Below are 26,853 nucleotides of genomic sequence, written 5' to 3'. Positions count from 1 at the left end.
AAATGCTCTAACCATCCATATGAACTTCAAGCAGTTGAGGCTGCCTACAGCACAGTATTACTTGAGGGCATACTCCCAGGCTAACTCCAAGACAAAACCAAATATTTCTCATTTCAAATGCTACATACTTAAGCTTTGCTCTGCTGCCCGCCAACTTACACTAGTTTTTCTAGGCAAGGGAAAGTGCACATTTCCGCTTAGTCCTTCTAGCTTCTACCATGCTAACCCACAACTCTGTCACAAATTGCCCCAAAAAACCAATCTACTGCTCTCTACTCATCATCATCAACTACATTTACAAGACATTCAGATACATGCAATGACTATTTACAGTATTTTAACTAGCATAAAGATTGTACTGAATTTTTCAAGGACTCTGTCCAAAAAACTTTTGGTAGGCCTAAATGTAGCTTCACTGAAACCAATGAATATAATGTTACAATGGCTGGTTTCCTACTCAAATGTGAATGGAATTTCAGTATCAGAGAAAAACCTGGAAAATAATGAACTTTGACTCTGTGAGAAAATTCTTGGTTACAAAAATCAGGACAGGGACGCATGATCCATTTCAGTACCTGAACATCACACATGCAATTGGCTGAACATATGAACTGTTTTATAATATAAAACAGAGAATGCCTGTACAATAAGTTTAGATTAATAACCCTAACTCCCAAATCATATTGAAATCCACTGATTTGGGGCTGTTAGGGATGCTAAGGTGATATGGTTGGGAAACCAGTCAAGAACAATGTAAAAGTCAACATGTCCCGTTTCCTCTATCATCACTGACCAAAATAGTAGCCTGAATCCCAAACAGATGATCAATGACCAAAATAGTAGCCTGAATCCCGAACAGATGATCAATGACCAAAATAGTAGCCTGAATCCCAAACAGATGATCAATGAAAAACACACTCATATTGACATTAATAGAAAATGTGAAATGGATGAACACTGGTCAGATGATAGCATGGCTTGCTATTCATTACATTCAATCCCTTCGTAACAAAAGAAATGAACTCCAGAGACATGACTGGGTGACAAAACTTAAAACAGTGACAAGGTAAATATTCACAACTGACAATGTGTGTAAATTGTAGCTGTTATGGCACGCCGACACCTAGGAATGCACTGAATAAATTCCACTTGTGATCATGTTCATAGTCACAGTCCTGCTGTGTTTTTATTTTGCGCACAGTGCCTTGCAGTGTAGGACTTGGGCTTTGGAACATGGCCTTATAATTACTAACAGCAAATATTGATCACACGGACTGCCCGGTACGTTTGCCATTGAACTAGACTGTACTTTTCATTTGGACAATAAGAAAATATAAATATTGCTCTGACTACAAATGGCATGTATGAAGAGTGATCATGATGACATCAAAATTACTTGTATTTGTTTATCTTGTTCAATAAATTATTTCATTCACTTGTGTCATTTTAATAATGGGAAGGACTGAATTTCGCGCATTCTATTCCAAAAAACTACCCATGATGACTGTACACGAGATTGCATTTCTCCACTTTCTCATATTGTAAGTAATGGTACCAAATCTGGAAGCCATAAAAGATTATTACCTACTGGTATCTCTGAAAGAATACACGAAAGATCACATGTCCTGATAAAAAGAGGTTTGAAAACAATGAATGTTTGTGAACAAAGGTAACCTGCAAACCTACATGCTTAACCAAGCATAGTAAAGGATAAAAAAAACCATAATAAACAAAATTCACAGCAATAAAAGCAAATAAAAAGTAATGGATTTCAAGACATTTTTGGTATATTGCCCAGGTGGACGGATAATAAGTTGACAATTAAAAACGTTTTGTCCTTTTTTCGTTAGAACATTATCGTATGCAGCTCTGACAAGGTTAAAACAGAACACTCAGTGAAACATCATATTTTAAGACATTAAACTGATTTCAACTCAGGCTAAATCCTCCATATATTACTGACCCTCATAAAATTTAAAATGGCAAAAACAATCAAGCACAAATGTTATAATTAGTCGGTATACACTGCTGACTTCTATGATGCATTATTTACTGATGTCTTATAATCGGGCTTTCCATCTTCTGTAAATGGCAACAAATTGAAAACTGTTGTTGAAATTAAAAAACTCTAATTATCAATTAAAATCTGGCCATTGGATTTTCAGTCATCAGGGAAATTGTACACATCTGTCAATTTTTCTGCAGGACAAAAAAATCTGCCAAGGTCGGCCATCCATTGTACTCAGTGCATAATCTTGACTTGTGCTTACAATGGGGGGGGGTGGTCTTGCCGATGTTATGCTCTGACTACAGATTGGAGCCTGTGCCCAGGCCATATTCACACCTGCCATTTTTAAACAAAAAACCCAAGCCGCTGGACATTTGTGTCTGGGATTTGTTTTGTGGGCCTTGTGGAAGCTAGCACCTTGGTAGAGGTGGTAGCAATACCACACCAATGAATACACACAATTGGCATAGTAATTTACGGCCACACTGTGGGGATTTTATAAAATCTCTTTATCTGTTTTTGATGGTTGTCTTTGTGACCTTGGAAACAGTGTTATCAGAGCAAAAGGCAACAACGTCTCTACACACCAACAACAAACAGACGTGGCAAGTCCATTTCCATCTCCCAGTAAATAGAAATATTCCCAATAAAAGCCAGTAAAAACTGTTTGCTACATGTATATCTCACTTTGTAGAACTAGAAGGCTTCAGTCTACCTGGATTAAATGTCAATTTTCTTTTGAAACACAGATATATACAACTCACAATTTCAACATTTTAACTTATTTTGCTTCCTGAATGAAATGATTGGAAAGCACCTAAAAAACACTATGGCAGGCATCATTTTTCACAAGTGACACCTTTTCTAGCCAGAGCGACAATGTGAATCTTTCACGGATATGTAACCAAAATGCTGCGCTTGACAGAACGTGCCTAATTGCATCAAAACCATCCTTGTGGATTAAAAATCCTACATGCATCGTGGGAAGAATTTCATGCATAAATTAGTTCACCGTAATTAATCAAATACTGTCGGAGTCACTTGGCAGAAACACTGGCCTGCTCATAATCGATGTGAAGAAACAGCATTTAAAGTAAAACAAAAAGGGTGGAATAAGCCACGGCCTTGGGGTCACACCAATTATGAAGGATAACAATTCAACATATTGGCAGAATAGAGATAGACTGTTGTCCTCAAAACAAGATAAGCCTTTAAGTTACATACCCTGTGAAAAGATCTTCATTTTCAACAATCTTCTTCCAGAAGACCTCCATGACGGTGATGAGAACCAACTTGACAAACCAAATAACACAGTCACACTGTAAATTGGATGGAGGTTTGAAGTTGATGGTTAGATGTCCGGCCAAAGATGGTTGCTGATGTCTACTTCTGATACACGGCAATCCGAGGTAAACTGGAAGTGTTTCGCTTGAAAAACAACTGCTGCGTTGGAAGAAAGCCAGTTAGGAAAACAATTGGATCGTCTGAAATACACTTGCGAGCCTCGTTAACAACTCAGATATTTGGAAAGATCCAATAAGTAGCTAAAAAGAAACACGACCATTCACACCCCAGGTACTTATGGTACTGGGTCACTGGGCCCTCTGGTCCTAAGTTACTGAGAACGTGGTGGGCCTATACATTAGTTGAAGGTAGCTGGACTTAAACTGCAGTGAAAGACGTGAGTATAAGGCTGGTTGTCAAATGTCAAGAGTGGTTTCAACAACTACAGGCTCAACCAAAAGTGTGGAACGATCTCCTGGCTCAATAGCAGCAGAAAAACAAGGCAGAGTGTGTTAGCGGCATGGTTGGTAGTCGGTCTCATCTGATGCCTGGTGGTAGGAGCCCTGTCTGGCCCACAACCACAGCCTGCAGCTTGTAAAATGCCTTAGCTGGCATATCTCCCTCTCGTATTATAGCCTTGTATCCCAGCAATGCGCACACTGCACTATGGTTTACAGTGTTCTTGCACACCCACAGTGCACGTACACTCTACCTCGTAAAGTTCAGTCAAGGCCAATAGCAACCCCTCAGCCCGCTGGTAAACAGTGCGATGACAGCTTGTTATGAACATGAACTTAGTGCAGTCCACCAACTAGTCTTGTGTCCTGGGTTCCCACGTCGAGGCTCCCCGGCATGCTTGGGATTTGCTCAGCTGTGGAGTGTCTTTCATAAAAGGCAGCAGACCAACTCTGCCAATTTGCATGGTGTATGGGTAAGAAGCAGGTTGTGCTGCATGCACTAAGCTTGAATGGAAAACAGCAACGCCAAATCAAAAGGACTGACCTCCTTTTAGGGGGTTGGAGTCATTGAACAGGAAATATTGCGATTAAATGGGCAGGGGAAAAATGACAGTTGAATGATAACAAGAACGCCTATTTTGTGAGCCGATGATACAGCCATTGTGGCCAAACTTGTCGAGAATAATGGCAAGGCACACAAATGGCTCTTAAAATACCAATGTGTGCTTTAGGTTGACAAGCACTTTTTTTTAAAGCAGCAATACAGAAATATAGATGTACGTGTGTGTAATGCATAAAAGGCAGCTGGGTCGAACAAAGACATTCGCAAAAAAAGCTGAGCCTATCTCCCTAGTAAGGCATGAGTAGCAACAAGCAGAAAGGAACTGGCAGCCCTGCCTGTGGGCAATTCAAATCACGGTAAAAAGATTTGATAAAGGTAGCAGCCTAATACAAAATTGGATAGTTCTTGTGCACTTTGGGCTGGCTGCTTTCACGTAGACAGAACGAGTCATCACTTAACACTACTTACAGAGAAAGAAAAAAAATGGAAGAAATGGTGATAAGGCAAAAAGTAACAGACAGCTGTTGGTAAAATACTTAAAATGATTATGAATAACAGTAGACATCACGTCAAATATTTTACTGGCGAATCACGTTCCCCAGGGGTAGCTTACCAACACACAGAAAAACAACATGTAGAATGCTAATTTGATAAGAGTATGTGGAATTAGGTACAGGTACAAATGAGGAAGGAAACTGATGCAGGAAGAAATGGCAATGACTATTAACATGTGCCACAGCTATAAAACAGAAAATGGAAAAAGAAAAATGAGAACAGACAAAATGCAATGAAAGAACAGATGACTGGTTGTAATCTAAAAAGTCACTATGCAGTATGTGAACAAAGAAAAACATCCCGACCAATACAGTGTACCGTTTAGTTGAGACATCAAAACTGAGATAGGGAAGTTCTTCAAAGTTGCAAAAGAGCTCTTCTTTTTGGCTTAATTAATGGGTAAGATATCTTAACAGGTACCAGTTACAAGATAATCAACAGTAGTTGAGCAACACCTTGTTGATCTACAGGTCTTCTCCTTTTGTAGCCAGTTCTACTCATAATCCCTAGCTGTAACTGTTACTGAATTAGTGTTTAATCCTGTTTACCTGGTGGATTTAATCCATACTGATGTAATTCAACAGGGTTTAGAGTATTGTGGTGTTCAGCAGACATTTGATCCTAAAAGGACATGCTTTAACAGCCATGACCAAATTAGTCAAGTTGCTTAAAGAGTATGGCTGTATTAATCACAGGTTTGGATGGCCAAGAAAGATATCTTGACCACAATATTTTGGGGATCACTGGTACAATGTACAATTCATATATGCAATCCAAACAAATACAGAACAGTCAATACTCAGGAGATTCTCACTGACAGTACTGGGACTTACCAGCTCCACTAATTTCTGCATTATGTTAGTGGACTAGTCCCAGCATCAACCAAAAAGAGCCGAGCGCTGTAAGACTGGACATGTGGTACAAATACCATGTAATACAGTGAGCGATTTTATTTCAATATTCTGTGTACCTAATTTGCTGCACTATTTTCTTGTTGTATAGCCAAAAATTGATTCTGTGTCGCAATGAATTAGTCGCGCAGAGCAAATACAAAACAGATGATTAAAAGTCAAAACTAGGGGTCAGGGTATTTTGGTGGGTGGGGCGGGGACAGTCAACAATTTCTTTATGTGGCCTGAGAATAAAAATATATGTACAGCTAGAGGAAGGCCAAGTTCGGATAACTTTGTCATACTCGTAGTGTAGAGTCTTTGGTTTATGTGAATTCAACTTTATTTTGAGTTGAAAAAGTTTGTGCACAATGATACACCTGCAGTGTTATATCTTATCACTAACCATGTGCATGCCGATTGGCCCCGGTCGGTAAGCCTAAGTCTGTCCACAGCAGGTTTCCAGAACTACTGCTACCTCTATTAGTATTACTAGTGGGTCTCTGCATGTTTTCAATGGAGTGAAGACATGTATACATGCAACCCTTTCTCTACACCATGGTTTTTACGCTGTGCTGGAGTCTGGTTTGTAGTCCGTCTACTGTGTATCTTTCAGTGGTGCAGCGTGGCAGCGGGAACCAATCTCGTGCATGCTGCACGTACGTTCTTCACAGTGAAAACTTTCCAAGTTGCATGTGCAGCCTGCCTGCAACTATGTACGCATATACATGTATGTTTCATGTATGCTGTCACTGTGGTACAGTGACTGTCTTGTGGGATTTTCATCCTATTTTGACTTCTTTTACCATTAACAGTTCAGGTAACAATTTGTCAAAGATCCCCTAAGATTTGTTTTATACTTTGGAAATCTCCATCACAAACTGTATCACATGTTGCATCCAGCAACTGTGATGTAATTTTGAAAACGAAAGCAACATTGCCAAACCACATCACGAAAAAAGATGCAATACAGGGGAAATCACTCACTGTGATACAACGTAAATTGAGTGCGTATGCACCTTCAAAGTCTCTCCACATTCTGGTGTACATGAAACTGCCACAAGAAATACAAAGATTTGAAAATGCACATGCCTCCATGGACATGTTACACTTCCTGATATGCCTTACAGCGTCACGTTACATCATGTGAAAAACCTCTATATAAGGAGATTGTTTATGACTGCTCGTGAGAGACACAAACATGTACCATAACATGGCATAAGGGATTTTTGCAAGAAATAAAGTAAACTGTTGAACAAACTCGAAGGACTTTCATTATTTTTCAACTAGTTTTGACTTTCTGACTCAAAAGGTATTTATAAATGGGGACACATGAGTGCTTTGGCCAGTCTTAAACATTCAGCTCAAGAGAATGGACAGTTGGCAAGGGAGATTATCAGCATCCATTCTCCTAATCGGACCAAGAAAGCATTTATTGATATTCCCTTGTAAAAAATGTCCACAAAAACACAAAAAGGTGTATACATATAATTGAATCAAAACAAGTTAAAAGGTTTCCAAATTATGTCTTTCAAATTTTCCATGGTCCAATTTACCAAACACATAAATGTCATCAAACCTAATCGTTGCATTTTCTGAACTCAACAGTTCAAATATTTTATCCATCATTTTTTCCAATACTTCAAGGTAGATGAGTAGAAATCCTTCAAAAATTTGACAGTTTCACATACAAGTATGGCAGACCAGTCTTGTCTCTGAACAACAACTTGACCTTGCGTGACCTCAAGCAGTCTGTCACTGACCTAGAGTGACCCCAGATTCACCATCACAGCCCCTCCAGAAAGAAAAATAGTGAGGTAGTCAGACAAGAGTTGAGTGAACTTGATGGCAAAAGAAAGGCACGGGGGACCAAACGCAATTGAGAAAGACTGACATTGTTCGGACACAAATGTACACTTTGCTTTTGCTTTCTTTCCCAAACAAGTCCAATGATAAATGTTACAGTAAAAAGTTAATATACCCAAGTGGACAGTGAAGTAACAATGAACATTGAAGAAATTACTTACAGTTTAAGTAAACAATGCTAACTACCCACAAAAAAAGTTCCTGTTTGGCCTTGATTTTTGAGCTAGGTAAACATTGAAATTTCTCTGCAGCTTATTTTCATTATTGATATCATTAAAAGTTTTGAGAGTTATTTTCATTTCTAAGGAGCAATACGTTTTAATGTGATATTCTAAGATATAATAGATTATCTCTTTACATATCACATTAAGTGAATTTGGGTGCAAATCTATGCAAAATACAACTCCACAAGGAATATCCACATACTTCATTTGCTACTTTTTCCCCTGGAGTCCTGTTCAAATTTTACATTGAACTCTATTCTGGAAATAAATGCTTTTAATCAATGGAATTATAGAGTAGTGAAAAGTCCAGCCTACAAGCATTTTCTTGAGCTAGACTCGCTAATTAGTCTTCTTATCACTGACAGTTAACGATTGTTCCAGTTGCTAGGGCTCACAGGCCAAGAACTGGAATCAACTAGCTTGTTTAAATGGTCTTTACAGCGAAATCCTGCCCGCGGGGTTCACAGCAACACTTGAAGCGAGCACAAGTACACTGGAAAGGCTACTTCAATCATGAACTATGCCTGGCGACCGATGATCGCAATATACCGAGGATGTCTCACCGGTACCCTGCCGGGAGGAAACGATCGACCGGCGGCATCAACTGACAAATATCTCCATGCTGCAAACCCCGTGGATGCAAAAAACGAAACAGAAGACTGAGAAATCTATTGATATTGGAGGGGAAAACCGACTCCCCCTGAGAGACTTGAAGCTTCAGGGTCTTGCCGATAACAAGATAGTAATACACGCCAGCTACTTAACGCTAACACGCAAAGGCCATGTCGCATGGTACCCATTCAGGACTAAGGTGTGACTTGCAAATTTTTTTTAATAGTATTCACTGATCGTAACGCTCTAATTGACGGGGCATTGTGTTGCCGACTGTCACAGAAGAGAAAGAGAGAGACGAAGACAGTGTCAGTGATCAGGGGAGATAGTGACAAGAAATCTTGAGGCTAAATTGGTTCTGGCTGTCCCAGGTCAGATGGCTCAGAGAAAATAACGTCTGAAAATGATGTGACATGGTGCATATATAAATTGTTCCCTTGGTGACCATTTGTTTTCTTCATGTAGTAAAGCTTTGCTGGCTACTGTAATGTGCCTGACTGGCTGGAATTGCAGCATGTAATTCCAAGATAATTGGATGTAACCAGGGAAAAAAAAATCATTGACAATCCAGAATATTCATAACAATTCATGTTTTCTGGCATTTGACATTAAGGAATTGCCTGATGTCATTTGAGTAATAATGGAATGTATTTGATTTCAGGACAAGTCAGTGATGCACGAAATGTAACAGCTTCTTAATAACAACATTCTACACCTCGCAATGAAACAAGCAGGTAATCAAGATTTCAATGGTAGAAAGTCACTCTAAAAACTCAAAGATACAATTTACAGTTAAAGTTATAATCACGAATTCCTGCATGACATGATTTCATGGATGCCAAATCATCCAACAAATTGTTTTTATCTCATTGTAAAAAAACTCCCCTTAAATTTTGGTAATTTTACATCATAAAAAGTCAGATTGAAATAAGTCTGGTGTCACACCCAGTAAATAACAAAACAAGCCAGTAATGCTACTGGAATGCTAACTACTCCAGTATTGGTCACCGGAACACCAAAGGCCTCAAGGTACGGGTCAAGTTAAGGAGTTCAATCATCCAGCCGATGGAAGCAACCTAATTGAACTCGATAGAAATTCATCTTCCATCTGGTGGGCTGTCGACCCAGGCTATCCAAGACTTTGGCCGGCTGGTTTAAGGGGATTTATAGCTGATTCACATGGGAACAAAGGTGGTTCTCCTGCCTCCAAAGAAAAACCCCACTTGACCCTACAAATGTTTGGTGACCATGTCCATCTTGGCCAGGAAGACAACAATGGAGCAACAAAAATCATACTTGTTTTTATGCTCACAAAGAATCTTACATGTCTAATAAAAAGTCAAGGCTGACACACACAGCCACCATCAATGCTAAGTTATGCTTATGTCTTTGTCAGAGTTCTTTAACTAACGTAGGAAACAGTCGTTGAAGCTTTACAGACCTTTTAAAGTTTCCACAAGAGATAAAGACAGAGAGAGTCATAAATTGTGGTTACCTTGGACACATGGTCTGCATTAATGTTTGTTTCATCCTCCCTCCGCAAAGTTTAAGGGTAAAATCGGCAAATGGCCCCCAGATGTTACTGTACGCTGCATTTCGACCAATATTTTTGCTTTTCCCTATTATATTCCTATATTCCTTATATTCCCTATTATATACACTGCACACCTTTGGCATTCAGGGAGAGTTTGAAAGAATTAATGAGCAGTTGATGAGAACGATATTCATGTTACTAAAAAGTCGGTGGCCAGGTGCCAAATTCCATCAAAGTTTCATTAAGGCCATCCTACATGTTGATAGCTATAATTCTAACTAATACATTTCTTCAGATATGAAAGGATTTATGGAGTAGCTAAAGGATTTCTACTGGTGGTCGCAAAGCCAACACAACCACTTTCATTGCCCACTGCTTTTTTTCTTTTGTGCAAAAGATTTGTAAAGGAATATCTGTTTATTGCCACTTACGAACCCAAAATTTACTACTCTTGACAGGCACAGGTAGTCAGGCAAATGCATGAACAACTGCATGGATACACAAAGATAGCTAAGGGCAGGGGCTCTGCGAGTGGATAAGAGAGGGCGCTTTGAAACCAGGCAACCACATACCTTAGAACTAAAGATGTGCAAGGCACTGTTTGAGAACCACCAAAATGACATCGTCACTATGCAGACGCACCGGTCAAACAATAAAAGATGCACGCTATTCAAGAAACATCCTACAACGATGTCATTTTGGTGGTTCTCGAACAGTGCCTTCCTAAAGGTGTGTACAGCTGTATTAAATTGACTTCTAGAAACATCAAAAGATTGAGGGGATAGCACCCATGTATGATAGATACATGTAGTTACAGCTACTTCATGAGATGCACTGAAGAACTGGACAGACTCATCTTAGCATGAAGTGCATTAACTCTTAGTCTCTTTTAAACTTAGCACAGTCTTTTGAGATGCTACCCCTTCAGTATAATTATTGTATCCTTAAGAGATAATGCATTTCAGGTAAGCTGGTTTTTCTCAAGGCTTTTTTAACCCTTTGATGGATGGGCCTGTTTGAGGCTGACTGAAACACTGAAAATTAACTTATTGGACAGTTTACCATGAAGCTGAGGTCAAAGGCTACTTTTCTATTGGCTACAAGTAATTATGCTTATGTCCTATCAGGATTCTGTATTTTAGATAGACTTGCGATTTGACATGATCTGATGATTCCATGTGTGGAGAGAATAGTCATGTATGGTCAGATATGTCTGTAACATAGCATCTGTAATAAGAGGCACTGTAATCTTTATATGCTCACACAAAAGGGGAAAATAATGGAACAAAGCTAACATCAGTCACCAGACTACAATGGCAAATACTGCAAATTCTAGGCCATGTCAATCAGTCACAATGAAATGCAGGGACATCAGAGCGCAAAAAAACTTGAAGAAAGCAAACAGGACATATTTCTACTAATGAGGTATTCCTTCCTAACAGCATAAAAAAGTAATCAGGGATGAAGTTTCATCTTAGACCTAAGAGTAACGTGCAGCAGATGACATTCATCATTGAAGTACTACACCATCCCATAGAACTCCCAATGGATAGTAGTCACAGTGGATTCTTCTTTCACAAATCAAGCTTATACTACAAACACTCCAAGTGTGTGCCAACAATGGTTGATGATGGAGCTGCCGATGTAAACCCCGTGTCCTTGCATACAGTTGGCATGATTTGCATATCTTAGCAAAATACCCATTGAGGAAGAAAGCACAAGCAGACAAAGCCTTCCACTTTACTCAACGAATTCACAAGGCAATCCTTGACAATAATTAAGTCCTTAAACATAAAATACATCTTCTTTCCAACTCTACTCTACATGTTACATGCAAAGTCCTTTCAATGTTTGGAAACGTTTACGAAGGGCTGGATTGAAATTGGTTATTAATGCAAATGTGGAATCGAGGGAGAGCCACTCTGAACTGACATTTCAAGAGGAATCTTTCTAACATCTAAACGGCAATTCATTCCACAACGCAACACTACATAAAATTCATTTTATGACATACTGACAGTCTCGCAGGTTAATTGAACCCTTCAATATTTAAGATCAAGATCCAAAAATATTGTGACCACCAAAAAGCAATTGATGCAATGAACTGCCACTTTCAATGACAGCATTATGTTTATGCATTACTTCGCTAATTAGAAATAATTCTGTTGCAGCCACAGCATGTTTGAACAAGTGGTACATGTATGTCTGCTTTTTATCTGAAAAGCTTGAAAATGATGCCTCATATACATTTCATTTGCTCTGTTTGCTAAGTTTGAGGGGAAAATAGAATCATTCAGATATCCTGATCTCCCAATGGCGTCATAAAGTCTGTGCAGCAAACTAACAAAATTTCCTGAGCGACTTTCTGAGCAAATGGCAAGCTATCTGCTCCCAGAAGCAGCCCCACAAACTTGCCAATATATCTACAAATACATCTCTACAGGACAAGCTTACCGACCCCCTTGTGTGTGTTTCATTCAATAAGCTCCTCCCCCTCATTTGGCTGACCTACATACAGCCCCCTGGTAATGGCCATTAGGCTTTTTTTTTTCCTCCCTGCACTGCATTCATTCAAAGAAAGGATGTCCCTTTCAGGAGTGGCTACGGACGCGCGCCGAGAAAAGACGAAGAAATATCGATGTGACGTCTCTCAGCCAAATGAGCCAGTTATGAAAAGTACACAGCGTGGCGCGGCGATGGGGCGCACCTCAGGAACAATGCTGATTGACCCAAATGTCTCCTCTTGCTCTATGGGTGTATTGTTGCATCGCCCATTTACCTAACACAATTCCACGAGTCTTCGGGATAAGAGACCAGACTTTCATAGTGATGGCCCGTTTTCTTGGCCGCAAACAGCTAAGGAAGTGAATCAACATGACAGACCATTCACTTGGCTCCATTCTCATTTTCTCCTCAGCTCTGGCTGGCTGCTGATCACTGACAGTGCACTTCCAGAGGATAGCTAGAACCAGTGGAAAGTAGACAATGATTCCATAACAACCAATTCAGATTTAACCAATACCAGCTTTTTTTTAATCCAATCCTATTTTTTCACAAAAGTTTGTTATTTATTTACATTGATTGTTATTTTTTCATTTTTCTGCTTTTGAGAAAAAGTGTTTCAATCAAGACGTCTAACCTACATGTACTTACTCTTTCGCGTTATCCCAGTTTGATAGTTATTTCCAACAGTCTAGCCCAAAACTCTCTTGCAGAATATAGCTTTGGTCGTATCCATTAGATATTCTGCATCCATAATCCTTCTGAATATTAACTGGCAAATATGCAAGGAAAAGCATGATGTTAACAACATTTTACATGCATTTCTGGTAAGCACTGAACCATGTGATACATGACGTGCTACATGTTACTGTGTATCCAAGGATACAAGCATGAACTCCCATAATGCACTGTTCCTTGGAAACTGTGATATGATTTATATCCATGTACAATCATACCTACCAGTCTGGTATAAAGTGTTTTTGAACTTTTAATGTAAGATTCTATTGTGGAATTCTGAAGTAGTTATTGCAACGTATCATGCCTCTTTCGAAAAACTTAAAATGATACCTTCTCTGATTTATTGACTTCACAAGCTGTCTGGAAATGGTTGATAATGATTGGCCTGATTGGGGTGATTTTTTAACATAGAGAAAAGCTATTTTAAATTTTTTTTTTGGATTAGATTCATCCACAATACTGAATATAGTTACACATGTCCATGCATAACCGTGTGCTAATGGCCGTCCATTTACTGGTCCACAGACCAAGTCCAAGAGTATTGTCAAGGATATCATTCAGCAATTTCATCAAGATTTTTGCCTTTGCTTTGATTAAGACACAACATGAACCCATGAACCCACTCTCTCAATCTGAGGCTGTACTTTCCTTGACCCATGAACTTGCCCAATCAGCAACATCTACTACATGTATTTGCCACCCAAGACAAACGCCACGGCAGAATCCAAGGTCTGCCGCCCCGACAGTAAACTCCCCCCCTGACAGAGCTGGGACCATTGAAGCCCACAGGGACTTGCCGAGAAATACCGAGAGAAGAAATTTGGTCTCATTTACTCGCTTTTCAAGCAATTTAGAAACAAACAGAATGTGATACGCGTGTAATATCCAAGGACTGACAATAACCAGCATTTGAGGGACAAAGGCAAAAAAGGGGTTACACAGCAACACACAGTACCGATTCCAAACCTGTAGTTTCTTCAGGCCAGGCTGGGTGAATTCTCTGGAACATACACAGACCCTGATGTGTGACTGGAGGGTGCGAGGTTGTTGTATTAGAAATATGAGCTGTCTGATTGATCGTAACGTGGGCACAGCTCTAAAGGCATTTACTTCACCGCAATTGTCTCTCGCGTGAAAGGGGACAAAGGACAGTATTGCGTAGCGGGCTACATTATGGGCTGCGTGACGCAGTCGCAGGGGTTCATAACATTGTTGATAAGGGAGGCGACACCTTTGGCTTAGAAGATTAATTTGGGCAGCTGATGGGGGTATTGATTTCGCTTGTCAATAGTGTGTTAGAGTTACATGATGTATTTGAAGGTCTTTCAGACCTTGTTAATGGCAAGACCAGACCTCGACCCCCTTGCTTGGTGTAAAAAGACTTATTTCTTTAAAAAGAGCTTCAATGGAACACTTTTCTTTGAAATCTATCCATTCATCGTCCTAGCAAAGTTCAAAAGTCTCAGACAAGGTTACTGAAGTAGTTTTGAGATAACAAGTCTTGGTACTCAAGAAATGAAATGAAGCCTTTTTCAGTAACTGCCATTAAATAGCCCACAAAATAATGCCGTTAGTTATATTCTTTTCGTTCATTTAAGAAGCAGTGTGAGAATATATTTCCTTGTCTTTCTTTCTCGAGCTTTCCAAATGTATGTATTATATGTATTGCTTTGAAACCACTGCAGAAATCAACAGGTACATCAGAAACAAAAGTTTACACAGTTTCTACGTTCCCTGAAGATTTCAAATTCAACGGACAAGTATTCAACCCCAGGCTCAATAGACAACAACTAGTTTGGAGGTCTGGAAGCAAACTTCCACAACTAATGTCTCTTCTAAAGATCAAATTTCACTGTATTCATCAGTTGTGCAATAATGCTTTCCACAGCACTCAAAATGGAAGAAAAGACTAAAGGGGAAAAAAAGAACACAGTGCATTTATATATTAGCTGTCATCCTCACAGCTCCCTGCTGGCGGGAATTCGACAGGCTGAACAATGAACAATGATCTTTTAAAGATTTTCTAAGGCACGAGGAGTAAACGGTACTTTGGACCCTGCTGTGCTTTCAGTGGAAATCTGTAGGAAAGCTTGAGGGTTGTAGCAAAGAGAAGAGAAGAGGGCACAGCAACTGGGCATTTGTATCACTCATTTGGCACTGCAGGGCAAACAGGGCTGCAACTCATGAATGAAACGAGGTATGAATGATGGCCCTGTGGTTTGTTTGCTCTGCGTATTAATGATGACAGTTGACAAAGATTGATACTAGCTTGCTCTAACACAACGTGTCAAACCACCAGCCAAATATGATTTCAATTTCAGCCATTGGGGTTCTTTCCTCCTCACTCTTTTTCCCAATTTTTTGTTTGTTTTTTTGCTCGTGTGCTTAGAGTTTTTCTTCTTGTTTTTTTTTTTTAGAATGACAAGAAATACATTGCCTTTTTCTGTTTCCATTCTATGGTACAAACCAAGCATTAGCCCAATCAAACAACCACTCTACAGTGAGAAAATAAAGCAGAAGTGTGTACTGTACGATGCTTTTTCCAGACTGTCCCAAATCACTAACATTTGGTCCACAGAATGAAGACATAATATTATGAATTCAACACTGCCCTGGAAAAAAAAATGAAAGGAAGGAGACACAATTATTATGTCTTCATAAATGTTCATGAGTATTATGAGTTTTAGAATACCATCTGAATAGAGGCCCAGATTCCACAACTTCTATTTCATATGCAAAAAACAACAGTAGCTTCATTCCCACAGGACCATTGAAAACACTGGCATCCTGGAAAAGTAAACCATTAGGAAAAAGTACATGTACGTGTAGAATTTAGTTTTCTCTAAATTTTAAATTTAGAGAACACCTTCAGCATTGGAAACATTCTTGGCCTCATCCAGGGAAATTTATCAAGGTTATAAGTGGCTTGTACCAGAAAAACACCTCAAGTGAATGCTTGTGTTATCTATGCCTGTCATGAAGCAATCAATACAGACTTCTATTCTTCATATCTTGTCAAGGAAGTCTGACACCATAGCCTGAGAGAAATCAGACACTATCAAAGACAAACAAGTATAAATATTGCAAAGTTTTAAGGCTACAACCCTGATAGAGAAACATAACAAAGAGAATAGTATGGCTTCTCATGTTCCACTGATTTAACCATCTGAGCAACGATTCCTGTTTTCTTCTCCACACATCTATCTTTCATTTTCATGGAGATGGGGCGTGAATATTTCCTAAAAGTGAGATAAATAGGGATCTGGGCCAACGAAAACATAGCAAAAAATGCCACAGCGGACAATGGATACTGGAATTGTTGGGTAAGCACGTGTGTGTGAGAGTGTGTCTGTGCGACCTAGAATCTTATGTGGGCTGACAGATTCCTGAAAGCCTGGGTAGGTAATTCAGACTGCAGTCCAACCGACAGCCCCAAGACAGAATCAGGTTCTGCAAATAAAAATGCAAAACTATTTCAGAAATTCAAGCGCATCGTTTTTCTCTCCTTTTTGGCTCTCTCCCCTCCTAGCCATGTGCTTGGCTAGCATTCTGGGTTCAATGGGTCATGTGAGCTTAGCATACAGCAGAGGCCGCTATCTGGGTTAACCTAACACACGGATTGGAATATTTGAGAAATGGATCCTCAGGTTCCTAGGCTAGCTTGGTCGTGTACTAGCACCAGGCACTTCCATCATTGTTAGCATGGATCCATCGGTAAACAGTCCATCTCAAACAGTCTTCTCCTAACCACAACCACAAGACATGAAAAGCTTCCCCCAAAAGAAAGGACAGAAAGAAAAAAAAACAAGAGAGAGAAAAACAAGAACGCAGAATTGAGTCATGGCAAGTTACAGTGTTCATATGGGCCAAGCACACACACGCACGCATGCAGGTTTTTCCAGTAATACAGTAATAGCTAAGCTAACAATTGCTGCTGTAGTACCTCCCTCCTTCCTTCTACAACCATCCCCCCCAACTCAATTCCTGTGTCCTGTACAATTTGCCTAGTGCAGATCAAGAGTATGGTGAGATTGCAGAGTGGGACGCGTTTGTGGACACACGTTCCCGTGTTTGTTTGGCTCTGCGTGCATATGCTCATGTGGGGCCGTGGAAACTTCTCCCACAAGCTCATCCCTCCGCCTGGTTTATACACGATGGGGAAAGGACAGATTAAATTAGCCCACACCGTCAGAATAAACACAATACAACATTATCAGTTCTGGCCTATTTTGGCCGAGGTCCCTGTCCACATTTGGGGCATCTCTTGTTACCTACTGCTGCCGAGGTTGGTCCCGACCGTGATAAGTAATTCAAACCAAGCCTGGAGATAGTTTACTATGTACAGAACAACTTTCATATCTTGAATCAACTTTTGCGGGCGAATATTTATGACAAGGGTCTCCCAGTGCAAACAAACTTCCAGTCCTTGGGGAACTGGGGGGGAAAAATTGTGGAATGGGAGGGACAGTAGATGGACCTCAGAGAATGCGAGAACAGAACAAAACTATGAGAGCAGCATTTACAACTGGATGAGGAATTTGACAAAAAACAAATTCAAAAAGAAAGTATTCAGAGAAGAGTGGGGATAAGACCGTGAATGGGAATCCAAAATGGGGCAAAGAAAAAGGAGAAAAGGCTTAAAAGCACGGACAGTCACAAGACATGGAACTGGTTTTTGTTGTAAAGGACATTCAACGGAATAGTTCCTTAATAAGATTTCCAGTCTTTAAATTAAGCCATGACTCAATGTATAGCCTGAACCCAAACGTGTATGAAATCATACTCAAGGGCTCGGGCAGAACAATGTGTCTCATTATCAATGCAGCGGCAATACATTTTCATTCATTTCAGCATTCACTACTCCATTTTCCCAGCTTTTTCATTCGACTTTAAATTGGATATTGACAATGGACAGAATGGAAGCAAATGAGACATGCCTCGGTTGGAATCTCAAAACCACAATCATGTCCTAATTTTATTAAAAAATCCTACAGGGGGCTCCTCCACGGTGCTTTCAATTGACGACCGAATCACAATTCTCCTAACAGATTGTTTACCTTCATCTCTATTTTTTTCTAAAAATTAAATATCAGAGCACGTATTGTCATGTCCTTCCATGAGATGCCATGGACTACAAACCAAACAATACAAAACACTGCTCAACAATGGCAGCCCCCATTTGGTCGAGGACGGGAACACTGTTACCAATAACAGGCGTAAACAAATCAGCAAATGGTCTCTTCGTTACTCTTATAAGTGCATTGTTCCCCGAGCCACCAATAAAAATGCTCATTTCATGAAAAATCTTATATGTTTCAATGTAGGTGAAGACTGTGCAAGAATGTAACACATAAGGGTAGTGTTATAAGTACATCAACATTACTGCATCGGAAGTACTGGGAAACAGCAGCTACAGAAAGTGTAGGCACATTTCCAGCTGCAAAACACAGTCTTATCCTTGAAACCAGATCCTAACATTTTGTACAAATGACTATCGAATCAGTGGTGGTGCATCAGTGAAATGGTTTGTAACTGGGTTCATGACCTTTTTGTGAATTCTACTAACCAAGAAAATAGTCAATAACTTTCTTTTTTAATGGTAGGGCATGAAGGATTCCTCCGGATTCAAATTTACCAAAAAAAAAAAAAATTTGAAATGACGTATACTTTAAACCAAACAGACATTTGGGAGAAATACCGAACCATATTTGGGTGCCTTTAAACTGTCAATTGCTTTTGTTTACCTGTGGCCGCTCTGGCTTAATGTGTCCGCCTTGTGTAGGCCACAACAGTCACCAGCAAACCTGCAGCAGAAATAAACTTCCTTTTTCTCGCATTAACAGCCACCACTTACCCACATTTTCATTCCAGCAAATGTATGTTACTTTCATATGATAAAATCAACAGACAAAAGAAGATAACAAGATTGGAGGAATCACGAGTAAAGTCTAGCAACACTTATCAAAGGAAGACATCTGCTCAAATTCAATCCTAACCCCAACCCCTGCTGACTGCACTACTAAAATAAATTGCGACTGAAGATTTCTATGAGTAAGCCAACAAATCCTGGAGCTTAAGAAGCAAGTGACAGAAAACCCAAATCAATGAATCAAGCCAAAAGCTAACAAGTGCAAATCAACTACTTGACACTTACTAACGACAGACTGAACCCTCAACCTGAGCCATACACCAAGGCATCTTACAAACACACACACACATGTATACACACTCACAGAAGGTTGAGGGAGAAAAGGGAAATTGGCTTTTGAAGTGAACTTAGGCAACGGCAGCCCTTTATACAGGAGTGAGGGGCCAGTTTAGAAGCTAATAACGGAAGACATTGACATCCCGTCAAGATGGAGAGGAGATTGGGATGGGTCCCCTCAAATGCAACCAACTGCCAGATGGCTATCAGTAAGGTGCCAATTTTCCAATCATCCATTTCCTCTATCGTAGTCTCTTAGAACGAAGGGGAAAAAAGGGCTCACCATGTTTAGAGAGAAAAAAATTTTCGCCTCAGTCCAGGAGATGTAAATCAGTCATTAGGGGACATTTTAGAGTACCACTAATGAAACAGGGCAGTTGGCAAACAAACACTGTCTTACAGCTACTATAGACTCCTTCCAAGCCGCTTCTTGCAATTACTCTTTACAGTCATAACTGGTGAACACATTTTTCGGACAGACAGGATGGGATGGATAGCTGTCTTCAAGTGTGCTCGGACAGATCTGTGCAAGCCTGACAACTACCGTCTGGCAAAACCACTCCATGAAAAAAAATGTATGAATTGATTGCGATGCCAATCATCTGACAAACTTGGTTATCATTTTTCAAAAAGTCTGGTAGACATCAGAGCACACACCCTACCATACACACAATTAACAACCCAAATACAATTTCGATATAACACAACTGGACACCTTGTACACAACTCATTCCTCTGAATAGAGGCATAAAAATATGACCACACTCCTGTACGTAATCCAGAGTTGATGTTTGAGTCAAAAAGTTGAACAATTCAATTCACTAACTGAGGCAACCAAAACGTTAAACAAAGTCACAAAATATGACTAATGACTTCAGGATTTTTATTCAGTTTGATAGAAATCAAAGCACTTCATTTGACTTTGTTTTCGAACTATTCTGCTCAGACCAGCATTAAGTTTTGAAAACCTAAAGATTAGGAAGCCTGGCTGAGCTCTGCTTTCTCTTTGCAATGAAATTGAAAAACCATAATTCAACAGAAGGGCTCAAAAACAGACTACAAAGATTTCAGCTGTATGAAACCAATCCTTGTTTTAAAATTGTATCATTATAAAATAATAATAATATTAGCAAGAGAGGAAGTAATTCCAGATTCATCATCAGGCACATCAGAAAAATAAAAGAGGGAGGGAATTTTATTGGACCAAGCTGCTGTCTGGAGTGGAGTGGGATGTACCGACCAACCTGGTGTCAGCTTTCATTCTAATTAGCGAACAATGACAGTGATCAATTGGAATGGGTCTACCGCCAGATGAAGAAACCAGCCTTTATCATCAGGGCAGATGCCACAACAATATTATTAACAAAAATCAGATGCTTGGGTTCTGCAGTCAACACTTTTAACTGTTTCGTGTACAATTTCTGCATCTTTGAGTTATTAATAAGTGATACGTTAGTTCTCCTTTGCACAGGGAACAGGAGTTGGTGATGAAAAACTGGAATTACAATAATGCTGAAGCTCTTGATGAAAATAGGAATGACCACATGCCATCATTTGTCATGTAGTTTTCTTTTCCTTGGCTCATCAAGAAGAAGTTTACGCACGAAACGGCGGTATGCTTCTGAGAATGCAAGGCCCTACTCATCTCAAACTTCCACGCCTTTGATTCTTGATGGAGCAAAATACCTCGCAGAACTAATAAGTTTCATAAATCTTTTGAAGAATTGCCGATACAATTTTACTGGAGTGAAACACCTGTCGCCACTAACGTGTAATGTAAATCATTGGAGCTGACCCCAGGAAAAGTTCCATCAAGTATGGAAGATTAATGACGACTGTCTGATATCTTAAAGAGTGGCCTTTTCTATTAAGGGCCATTATTTTCCATTTTGGAAAGTGTAGAGGGGGAAAAAAATGACAAATAGCCATCTAAAGCCATTTCAATTTCTCTGCCAAGAATTCTCAGGATTTCAAAAGCAGTTCTTCATGTAGATCTATTATAGCCTGATTGCTGACATACAGGGCACTCCTCAAGCTTTCTAACTAGTCATAAACTCTGAATCATAAAGGCTTCACCATGTCTTTTCACAGTTGAATGAGCCACCTTGTCAAGCAAAACATGACAAAACATAATGTATTGCACCTGTAATTTCCTAAGGTGTAGCCTAAATGTACCTATATGTTGGTATGAGGTTGAACAGCTATGGATAAGGGAACCCACAATTGTTTAGAAAGTTTCTCAGATTTGCTGACAGTTAAATACAGCAAATACAATTTGCAGACGGTGAAATACTGTAAGTACTTAGGAAGTTATCTGGCAAGCTTAAATGACAAGCTATTAAAAAAGGAAAAAAAATCTGATCAAACTTTAGTATTAACAAGTACGCACAGGAAGTGAAAAAAAGTCTATAATCTATTTCTGGGTCGGCTTCTGCACAACAGCTCTGAGCATGGAACTTAGTTGTGAGCATGGCTTTGAACAAGAGTTCAAAGAAATAGAAATAGATTAAGTGTAACTTCTCCACATCTCACAATCCATTTCAATGTCAAACTTTAACAATCCCTTTATTTTAAGAACCATATCAATCAATAAAAAATAAATGACTGAAAATAAATAACATGCCATAACATCTGAAATTTCATTTCACTAATCAAATTGTTGTAGATACTGGAGGCCAGTGAACACGCTGGTAGTTGGTAAGTGGAGAGCAATCACGTGTAGTAGTCATGCCTACCACGACGGTGTACACTAACTGCTTGGTGAGTAGCCCTGTGGCTCAAGCAGCAGGCCAGCCATTGACTCATTAGATTCATGCGGTGATCAACAAATATAGATGGTAGCTCATGCTAAGCCTACAGGTCTGTTTGACAGGCACTGGGGAGGACGTGAACTAGACGGTGCTCGAAATACTCAGTGGGAAGAAAGAATCATAGGAGGACGGTGAGTGAAACATGACAATAGAAAAGTAATTGATGTTCTCAACAGCGAAACTTATTCTCGCTGATTAACGATCTTCATTCTTCAAATCACCATTCCTTTTTACCCTGATGATTCTAATTTCTTTCTTATGTAAATACAGAACAGAAACTTTGAAGGAAACATTTAGGGTAGTTTTTCCATAGAAAGATCATGTTTCAACCGTACAAAATTCAACGAAACAATGAAATAAAACAGGAAATCTACACAATCAGTACTGTTTACCAAAACAAAAACTAACCAGAAAAAGTTACGAGTTATTTTCCATTACTTTTTATCAGCTCAGTTCACTTTTCCTCATTTAAGGGTCACAGAGTTTATTTCCGGATACTGAAGAATGTGTTTCCTCCTGATTTTTGTGTTTCCTTTAGTAAGGGATGTGAGTGCCCTAGCAGAGATTGGTCTTTCGCTCTTGGCAACCATCGGTTCACTGACCTGTGAGGAATTGTAGACTTTGATTATGAGGACCAACAATTATGTATTGTCTATACCCTAGAGGAACTTATCTTAGAAATCAGTGCTATTGGATGAAATTAACTCTAGAAATCTCTACTCCACAATCTTGCAATAGCAATACACCTTTCGTTGATTCGTCATTCGGTACATTAAACCCTTTCTTTGCTATCATTTAATTTTAAAATGTACAGTCTGATATTTCATATAAAACAGGCAATTCAGTTTCTTTCAAGAGTAAAATCATTCCTGTAAAAATGTTTCTTAGAATAAAGCTTCCAATTTTGTAACATGACATGTTTAGTAATCGACAAAACTTCCCACTGCAACGAACATCACATTTTACTCAAACAACCAACCAGTTTCAAGAAAGGCTCAGAAGGATAAAGCCTTCCAAGAGAGAGCATCAGAAGATCTCAACTAGATTTGCATCAATGGTAAGGTCACTTGATGGAAAACACTATTTAGGAGACAGTAAAGAACAAGACTACGATCCCACACTTATATTGACTTTCTGTTACAAGTATTCATACATAGGTATTCGAAAAAAAGGACTAGCCCATCGTTCCAGAAATCAACAGTGAGTCTGAGAAAAAGTGCTTTGTAGCATGTTTTTGTATTATCTCTTGCTTTCAATGTGGGGAAATCAATCCCAAAAAGGTAAGGGGAAATTGAACAGTGAGACGAAACAAGAAATGCACTAATGGACATACTGCCAGCAATCACAACAGGGTATCGGCATGGCAATGAGTGTATTTCAATGCGACGTAGAAAACCCATAAAAAAGTTAGACGCAGCTTATTCATAAAATGGAGAAACTCAAATGGCTTTCCTTTTGTCAAACTGTTTCCTTCAAACACAGACTGGAGATGACCAAAAAATCAGACATGCTAGTGTCATTAACTCGGAAGCAGCAGGTGAGCTCAAGATAAGCTTAATTGTGTCTATACAGGCCATTTCCGGAGGCATTCCTACAGCCAGGAGGTATATGTATGATCACATGATCAAAAAAAAAAAAAAATGGTTGGCACATGCACAGACTGAACTACCTGTAATTAATTATTACGTGTAATTGGGGTGTGGAATGCACTGATTAAACATAAGATGCATTTGGTATAACAACTGATTTTATCCTCTATCTTTGGTAGCTTGTCTACATGCTGTTGCCTTCATTTAAACTGATTTTCCAGCTTAAAAAACTACATGTACAATGTGGCTTCAAATTAAATGCCCAGAGTAACAGGCCTTTGTGCTTTGGTTAGATGCATTGAGTCAAGATAAGAATGGTATTATGACAACTGATGGTTGGGTTCACACACTGTTCGGGAGCAAGGCAAAACTGGAAAAAAGAACAAGACATATGTTCGTTGCTATTTGTTACCTCTGTTTTCCTAACTCCTGCAATATTCCATTCAGAAAAGTGAAAATACAACTTTACACAATTCATTTTGCACCTGGCTCTGACCATATTCTCACTCAAAAACCAGAAAGGGCAAGATATTTGAAGCACTGGACTTCTCCACGCATTCCCACAGCTAAGGCTCAGGTACAGTGTTCTTTCAACCGGGTAGAATTGGATTTAAGTTGAAACAATGAATCAGTGGCTGGGAACTCAGACTGAATGCTGCCAGTCTTGATTCCATCACAATAACTGCTGAGTTATCCTGCCCACTCTCCCCTCACATCCCAAAGTTCAAGGAAATTGACATTCAGAAGACCCAGAGCCGGCTAAAAGAATCCCCCGACTCCTTTCTTGGCAGATCAAAGGAGCCGTTGGATGGAGCGGCACCGTGTCAGCCAATGGGACTCATTAGGCCAGCTCTGATTAATGTGGGAGAGTCAGACACTCAGAATAATTATAATTAATGGCCACGCGAAGATGTCATGGACATTAGCTGATCCAGTAACCCAGCTAGAGTGCCAACTGGAACGCCATGGAAAACTGGAAGTTCCAAGGCCGTCTGCGCAGATTGGACAGGAACTAAAAGTGGCCAGACAGTCAGTCATGATAACACTTCTAGTTTCCTTCCCCTTAAGAAAATTAAAATCTCTGTGTCACTGACCTACATGTACATGCTGGTAAACTACAGATCTCCTGTGCTTCCACACTTTGTGAAAATATGGTATTTTAGGGAATGTTTAACTAACAGGATTTATAAATCTGTCAATCTCTTGCCCCAGTGTTTTTAAAGTTACCTTTCACTTCTACAGTGCTGGCACAAATCACACACACAGTAGTTAAAACAAACAACGCGGCCAGTTTTAAATAAAAGCATTGCCTCTGGCTGTAAAGCGCCCTCTACTGACCCAAAATGTATCAAACTGGGAGGTTGCCACTGCCAAAAGCAACAACAGTTGAATATTCTTCCATCAGTTTGGATCGTTTTGAAAAAGATTAGACAATAGGTTGGATGGGAACAAATACCACAAGATACAGACAGGCTCAATGTCAGTTGGCAGGGCACTGTTGCAAGTTCTTTGGTACAGACAGGCTCAATGTCAGTTGGCAGGGCACTGTTGCCAGTTCTTTGGTTGAACCTTAGAAGTACAAGCTAGCTACAGTTCCCGATGGAGTTGACCTTGGCTGACCCCTGGCAACATATCTCTAACTACTGGAATACCTGGCTGGCCAACTGCATGCCACAGCTCCCCCTTGCCCAAGCTATTCTGTTATGTGTAAAACCGACCGCAGAAAGCAGGGGAAAAAAAAGCCTTCAGGGCATGGCTGTCTCAAAATTGAAAATTTCTTTTACCCCCAAAACGTGGTATTCTTTTGGTTTGCTTTCTTTTCTGTCTTTTTTAACGTGTGGATTTGCACTTTTTGCAGGGTTGCACCCACGAATACCCCTGGGATTTGATAGACTGGTGTCGGCCTGTTTTGTTGTAAACAAATGGCAGTGGAAAAAAATAGCACTGGATCAGGGCTTTGTAACAGAGCTGGCATTTGTTAGAGAGAACCTGAGTAGCTACAATAACTGAACACATATCAAGGTGCGAATAGAGCTTTTATTCACCATTGAAGCTTATGCGCCCTGTCAATGTACTGAATACTTAGCTCCTTTTTTTCCTTTATTCTTGCTAGTGTATAGAAGTGAATGGAAAGATTCTGCGATTATAACAGGATGACCAATCTTGACAGGGACACTGAAGCTACTGTACACGGTAATACACACAACCTAGATATCATCCTAGCGCACCTCAACAGAATGTGAAAGAACATGTATAAAATGCTCAAATGAATTGTGCACTGTTGATCTAAGAAAGTGGAAGTGTTGTATAAGTTTCTATAACAAAATGCATTAACTTTAATTTAAATTCCAAATACCCTAAATAACTATCATGATCCTTTGTAGACTCCTTTCCAGCCTCCAATTTCCATTTCAGATGCTCACATGTAAACCACACTAATCTCTAGATCTAGACTAGCTTTGCATTCTGGCCAACAGTTTGAAGCCTTTTTACTAGTTCTTCTTTCTTGTTGTCTTTGAAGGTATTTGGTCAATGTGTTCATGTTCTTTATTTGTTTTTATGCCAAACAAACCAGGATTCCAAAGGATGCAAACGTGACATGGCAAATAAATCTGTAAACACTTTTTAACTCTTTCTTTTAACCACTCCATCCTTATCCATTATCCAACCAGCAGACTTTACAAGCAGACCCTGGGGGTTCCCCTAAAGACATGCCCAGGTCAAAGGTCACTTGGAAAAAAGGTCAGAGATGCCAGAAATAATTTTCCACAGGAGTTGCCTGGGGAATAGTCACAGTCCATGCAATCCTGCTTGCACGCATCAATGCCATTAAAATGTCATAAAAGATGGGCCCATGTGGTAAAATACAGTGGTGAGCAGAGTGCTTTCCCTATCCGAAGTAACCTTGAAGAATCCCCAAGAGACAAGCGTCAAATCAAATCAGAACCAAACTGGAAAACAAGCCGCCTTTGTAGGGGCTGTTGGAATCTATTCCAGCAGGAGAAAAAGTCTGGCC

At 39.7% G+C, this 26,853-nt stretch overlaps 1 protein-coding gene across 14 annotated transcripts in view; it reads right to left on the bottom strand.

Moving 5' to 3' along the window:
• LOC110988624 (vitamin D3 receptor B-like) overlaps window positions 1–26,853 on the bottom strand; it is a 233,606-nt gene that overhangs the window by 42,377 nt on the left and 164,376 nt on the right. The window contains exon 2 of one of the 14 annotated variants that reach the window (XM_087143319.1): window positions 18,978–19,037. The exons of 12 other annotated variants lie outside the window; for them this stretch is intronic. In XM_087143319.1, the coding sequence (XP_086999445.1) occupies window positions 18,978–19,037 (60 nt within the window). Of the gene's footprint in view, window positions 1–3,232; window positions 3,997–18,977; window positions 19,038–26,853 lie in introns of those variants that run through there. One more of the 14 variants, XM_022252348.2, reaches the window with a different exon arrangement.

Source organism: Acanthaster planci, linkage group LG01 (genome assembly GCF_054643075.1).
Source record: "Acanthaster planci isolate LZ-2023a linkage group LG01, COTS_SCS, whole genome shotgun sequence".
Lineage (NCBI taxonomy): Eukaryota > Metazoa > Echinodermata > Asteroidea > Valvatida > Acanthasteridae > Acanthaster > Acanthaster planci.
Note: the sequence above shows the minus strand (reverse complement) of the source record. Positions and strands in the feature narration are given on the sequence as shown.